The sequence below is a fragment of the Parasteatoda tepidariorum genome, chromosome 6, assembly GCF_043381705.1.
Source record: "Parasteatoda tepidariorum isolate YZ-2023 chromosome 6, CAS_Ptep_4.0, whole genome shotgun sequence".
NCBI classification, from domain to species: Eukaryota; Metazoa; Arthropoda; class Arachnida; order Araneae; family Theridiidae; genus Parasteatoda; species Parasteatoda tepidariorum.
The window spans coordinates 72,601,063-72,607,881 of record NC_092209.1 but is presented as its reverse complement, the minus strand read 5'-3'; the positions used below and the strand labels follow the sequence as shown (position 1 = coordinate 72,607,881).

The 6,819-nt window shown below is 28.9% G+C and overlaps 1 protein-coding gene across 1 annotated transcript in view; it reads right to left on the bottom strand.

Annotated features, from left to right (window-relative positions):
- Nucleotides 1-2,881: 2,881 nt before the first annotated feature.
- Nucleotides 2,882-6,819, bottom strand: part of LOC107454104 (proton-coupled zinc antiporter SLC30A1) — a gene marked incomplete in the record, with an annotated part of 37,838 nt that continues 33,900 nt past the window's right edge. The window contains 1 exon segment of the mRNA XM_071182605.1: nt 2,882-4,411. Coding sequence (XP_071038706.1) covers nt 4,064-4,411 — 348 coding nt within the window.

The window sequence follows — 6,819 nt, the reverse complement described above, 5'->3', positions numbered from 1 at the left end:
TTTTTAATTTTATATTTTTAATGCTTATGCTAAAATATTTAATTTGTATTCAAATTGTATAAATTATTATTATAGTTAAGTCTTTTCAAGTTATTAAACATTTCATTAATCATAATAATGGTTTATGCCATTAATTTCCATAAATTTTTCTCTTTCTTGTTTTTCTTCTATTTGAGTTTATCTATTATGTGTTTCTATTATAAACAAAAATTTAAAAAAAAAAATCAGATTGTTTGAATTATTTGTGATTTTACAAATTAAGGAGTAATTTAATGTACAATTTCATACTGTATACTGAAGCATTTTAAAATAGTGAAATTAATTATTCGCGATGGCTTAGTGGTTAAAGAGCTGAGCCGTCGCTGTGATTTACGATCTCCGGTGGCGACTTGAAGTCCAAGCATCTTCAGATTGTTGGTTATCAGCTTTTCTGAGAAGTAAAGGCGATCGGTGCGTAATACTGACCCCCCATTGCCCATATAATGTCGTTGGTCACTGAATTGTGATTCCATTACCCCCTAGCCAACAACAGAGTGTTGAATAACTTCATAGCTAATATTCATTTTTAAAAGTTATTGGTTAATATAAATATTTTTGCTATAAATCAATATTTATTTATTTTTTATTCTTTTGCCTTTTTCTCTATAGCTTTTTTTTAAATATGCCCAGTTTAAACTGCCCATTTAAAAATTCTGTTAGTTTCAGCAGGCATTGTTATTTTCCCATTCAAATTTTATACAATAATTTATTTTTGCTTCGTAATATTGGAATGCGTTTAAAACGATAATTAGTTATAAAGTTTTTTAATGTCAATTAAATTGAGATTTTGTACCTATTATTCTTCAAAGTGTTTTTGGGTTTTCTTTACTTTATGTTTAAATTCGCGAAGTTGTAATAAAGTTGAACACTTTAAAATTGAAATTATTTCGACAGAAAGAATATCAGTAGCATTGAGCTCTACGGTAATACTTAAAGACTGATTTCCAACATATGTTTTATTTCAAATAAAATTAAAAATAAAGTATCTTAAAAAACTTTAACACGTATAGTTCTCAAACATGGGTGCTTCTAGATAAAGTGTAATTTTTGACATTCACATGATACGAGTGATAATAAATTTAAATAATTAAATTTCGAAACAGAAAGATCAATTTATTTTTAGATTCTCTATAATCGGCTACGTTGAAATACCATCAATCATTAATGCCCTTTAAAAACGATTAAAAAGAAAATCGAAAGAAAACATTATTTACTCGGGTTACCTGTACAAATGTTTGAAACAAATTGTACATGTAAAGCAAGTTCTAGGTTTCAAAATTGCCAAAATTTTTCAAAATACCTGTAATTCATAGTCATTAAAGTTCTTAATCGCTTCTTCTTAAAGTCGCTTTAAGAAGAAGCTTCTTAAAGCGACGAAGAAGCTTCTTAAGTTCTTAATTCTTAAAGTCGCTTTATTTCATTTAAGTTTGGATTTTGCCTTATAAAATTAAATATTATTTAACAAGATATAAATTTTTTATTCCTTTTAATTAAAAAAAAAAAGATTTTTAATAAAGAAATTAGTAATAAATGGCTAAAAAATATTTTTAAATGCAGTTATTTTTGGACAAATGAATGTCATAAATGGGTGCAAAATTTATGCTTTAATTATTCGCGTAAATATATGAATTTTCGATCATTCTTCTGATTAAACTACTATTTCCTATGGGGTGATGGTTGGTCTTGATGGTACCATCAAGAAGTAAGATGGTTTTTGATAGATGCTTATGATGGTAACCATCTTGTTCATGTTGGTCCCCCCCCCATTATTTCCCAGCCCGATATTTTGAGGGTCGAGAATCTGTATCCTTTGAGGAAAAAAAAAAGCTTTTGTGTCCAATTTCATAACCTTTTTTACATGAAAGGTTAAGAATTACGTAAAAAACAGCTGCTTTTTTTAAAAATAAGTATAGAAAAATGTAAAACTTATTAAATTCAAGCATTTAAGAAAGTATTAAATCTCATGCTATGATTCAAAAATAGGTCATCTCGAATAATATAGTTTATTTATTTATTTTTTCTTTTAAAAATGGTTTTAATATGACATTTTCCTTATGACCGGCTTTGAATGGCAGACCCAATTCTGAGTTTACAACTATCAATATTCAACTCCGAAGCCTTTTGATTTTGAACACAATACAGAAGACAAGGAAACTTCTGGATCAAGCATTTGGACTGACTAGTCTTCGTGTGGGACTTTTTGATTTAACAGTCCTACATTTGCTTTACATGGATAGGAAAAACACGTAAACCTCCCATGGTTAGCTCGACGGCAAGGGGATTCTAACCCATGATCCGCCTACCACTGAGGATATTTTACATTAGTACCGTGGTCAATGCGAACCAGGAGCAGAATTCGTATTAAGAAGCCACTACTGGGATTTGAACCTGGGACACCTCATTGGAAAGGCGACGCTCTACCTACTTAGCCACCGCGGCACTTAATATGACGTTTACGCATCTCAGGGTTGGGTGGGCAGGGTCACAAATAAAAAGTTTACAAGAAGTGGTAGGCTCGAACCTCTAAAAGTAGACCCAAGTTCATTAATAGTAATTATTACTCACTGATAAGCATATTAAAAGTATATTCATCTGAATATTAAGATTGATTTTTAGCAAATGAAAAATTTATTGAACTATCTCAAAAGTTATATTGGTGATTTTTAAAATTTTTTTTTTTCCCTTACAACATATTGTTTTGTCTTAAATTATCTGAATTTCAATATCATATTCGATCTATGATATCTGATAATCTCATAGTTCGGATTTCGCCATGACATTTATCATTTTCCATCAGCGAATACTAGTTTTGTAATTAGAATTAATTAAACAAAATAAGAAGTACAAAAGTATAAATTTTATTTACAATCTATAATATCATAATGTTGTAGCACCACATAGTATTTATTCTTAAAAAATTGTAATCCAACTTAAGTAAATCAATTTAATATAAGATCAAATATAAATTTATCTAATATTATGGTTTATTATTCATCAAAAATATTCGATCAAATATTATAGAGAACATACAATATATATATAATAAACTCTGTTTTTTTTCAATGTTTCAATTAAAGAGAAGCAACAAACTTGTAAAACATTACAAAAAATAGTAACAAAAATATTAAAAAGCTATGAAGCATTTTTCTTTTAATTTCTCTTCTAATTTTGATACATGATATGGGAAGTTCTTCAGTTCTAAATCTATAGGCTTGATTTTTAAATTTGCAGTAAAAATTTCTTATAACAAATTGTTTTACATTTATATATTGTTCTATATTCTTTATTTATAACAATTTAAAAGTAATTTATAAATTATGAAACTTTAAATTGATTTGAAAATAAAGCTCCAACAGGATGTCATGTAAAATCAGTATGTAATTACAAATACAGATCAAGAGGGAAGAACGGTTAATGTCCATTTTTCGAAAAATGACGATTCGATCTCTATCTGTTGCATTTTGAGGATTATTATCGTTTTCCCCCCGAGAGTTATTACTATGTGAAGATAAGGAGAAACGTTTCATGCCCGCTTTGAAATTCATTTTTTTTTCTCTCATAATCAATTTTCATGGACATAAACCGTTCTTCTCTTTGATTTTTTTAGCATGTTAACTGATAAAGCTGCAGTATTAGACAAGTGTCTAATTTTTGCTAACAAAGTAATTTCATCATTTCTTGACTAAAATATAATTTGTAGTAAAATATAATAAATTATAATAGTTATAATTATATTTTACTTTTTATATCTTGTGAATCGTACGAATGATACCTAAATAATGTAGTTTTGAAAAAAAGGAACGATTTCCCAGGAATTTCATCACTAGAGGGCACTGATGTCCTTTTTAGCGTTGGAATATAAGGCACTTGTTCCATTAGCAATTTTTTAAGTTCTAAAGTTATTTGATAGACTCCTGATTTTTCCTTGCAACTTGCACATACAAAACTAAAAATAAAATTGATCGAGTAAGTACTATAGTAAATTGAGCGTAGTAACTTTAACACAATACAAATTCCGTGCATATCACATTGTGGTTTCTCTAGTTGTTCTAAAAGTGCTAAAATCATAGTCGGACGTCAACGGGAAAAATTCAGAATCCTTTTCGTCCTGGTACAAATAGAGATTGTTCTGGTGATTTTCCACTTTGGCGGGCATCTGTTCCAGATGATACAGATTGTTCTCGATTTTGTTTGGAATCTGATTTAGATTGTTTTCTTTGGCAAAAGCGATCGCTTCATTCGCGTTGCATCGTAAGCGTGCTGAGCATTCGGGCCCGCCTGTGATCGGGCCACAACAAGTCAAGGCTTTGCAGTTGTTGGACACAGAGCATTGAAGAATGCATTCAGAATTATTTACTTCACTCAAATCACCCTGGAAGAAATAAAAAATTTATTTATTTACAAGCCTGATCTCTTCCATTTCCAGTATTTTTCATATTACATTATTTATTATTATTATAACAGTCGGTACAATATTTATTATTATTACTATTTAACATATCGCTGAATCCCGATAAAAAGTTGGCTATATGGAAAATTCGTTAAATAGAAAATCACCATTTGAAATACTTAAACGACGCAAAACAGGTTTTAAATTTATAAACACTAGACATAATTAAAATAGCAACTGATACACCTTTATCTCGTAAACTGGTCTCTACTGTTTATTTTATAAATATTAACCATAAAAGAAATTTGCATGGAAAGCAAGAAAAGAGCAAAACATAATCCAGTGTTACACTATCATGCTACATACATTTTCAACTAAAAAAAGCTAAATTTATGTATAAAATTATAGCTGCATTTATTATAAAAGTAATTTTAAGTATACATTCAAAAAGTATACACATTTCAAGTATACACGCGTTCTTAAGTTTAATTGCAACTGATAAAATCCGTAAATTTTGTCTGAGTTTTTTGTTTGAAATGCTAACAAAAAGTTTGAAAAGTTCTGGAATATTTTGGGAAATAGGAAAAGTGGATCACAAGGAAAAGCTCTTTAATTGGAAAATTCATTTCTCTATTTGGAAGTCATTTTCTGAAGAAATTTCCAAAATGTTCATGGTTCCACGAAGAAGAAAAAATCACAAAATAGAGAAATTCGCAAAATGGAAGTTCGTTAAATCGAAGTCCGACTGTACTTTCACTGTTTTAACTCCCTTTCTAGTGTGCTGGGCGGTAGGAGATCTTTCAATCGCAATTTCGTCCACTGTCCGACTAGCTAGAGTCCTTAAACCTTTATTAGAGCTTTGTGCCTGAAGATAGTGCAAGCTTCAATTCTTTCCTGGCTGCTACAAGCAGAATTTGGCGTCATTTTTAACGCCAAGCGAAATTTATCGTCATTAAAACTGATCTATCTTTAAACCTCATTTCATCTAATCTTAGGACACAGCGGTCTGAAGCACACTGATTATAATATTTAAACGAATTTCAATCATTTTCTAACTGCTACAAGAAGAATTTATCACCAAATTTCAGTTAAATTTTTGATAATTTTTTGAATAATTAGAATGCTCAAATTTGGTCTGGAGTTACAAGTCGAATTTGTCATTACCAAATGAAGTTTAGCGTCATATAAAAAAATTTATCAATCAATCCACTTTCCAACAAATTTGAGTGTTCAAAACTAAACGAATGTCAGTTTCACTCACTTCGAGAGTAACAAAAAATGCCATTTCATCACCAAATGAAATTTATCCTTAATCGAAATTTCAACCACTTTTTGATTAGCTGGAGTGCTCAAATTATAACTGAAACTTTATTTCTCATGCTTATACAAGTTAAAGTTATTATCTAAATAATGGAAACAAAATTTATTTCTAACCAAAATTTCGACCGTTTTCCAATGTAAATAAAGTAGCAAACAAAACTAAAAATAAATATATGAAATAAAACACTAATGATACATATTTTAAAATAAATATTAAAATATATATTTTTAAGACTACTTATTTTTAAAACTTTTACCAGACCTAATACAAGAAGCGCAGAGAGCCACACAGCACTAGATTGCGCGAAGTCATTTTGACTGCTTTTTAATTTCAATTAGAAAAACAATGATGTATATAATGACACAATTTCTTAGAATTTTGTGACTTTTGTTCAACATAAAATTTTTTTTATGGTTAATATTTACTAATAACTTGCTATCTAACTTTAAATAATATTAAAAATTAATTTTAAACAAATTTCTTTACACATTAGTTATTCTTTTACAATCCAGTCATCTTGACTGCTATTGGGCAATATAGGTAGGGGAGAGTCGGGTAGGCCCGCCTACAGTCAATTTCATATGTATAGAATATTTTTGCAAGTCAATGGGGCAGCGGACATTAATTGTTATACAATTAAAAAAAGATTATTTTCAAAGTTTCAAGCATTTATGCAGCTGTTAACAAGGTAAACAATAGTTTTGAAAATATGTTGAATACAGTAGTCATGAAATTAAGAAAAATTGGTTGAATGTTTCGATTAAACTTCATTTTAATACTAAAAAAATAATTTTTTGTATACACACAGCATTAAAGTATGAAGTCTTAAGTTTTATTTGCACGAAGAAAGAAGTTTATATGTGAAAAATTGTTCGAGTAATTACAAATTTACAAAAAAATGGGATTTCGGGTAGCCCCGCTCACTTGAATGTCGGGTATCACCGCCCAATTTTATTTCGACGATAAATGTACGGTTGCAAAGATTATTATTTTATTGCTTCAAATTTGAATGTTATATGCATTTTTAACAACAAATATTGTTGTTATTAAATGATTGTTATTAAATGAT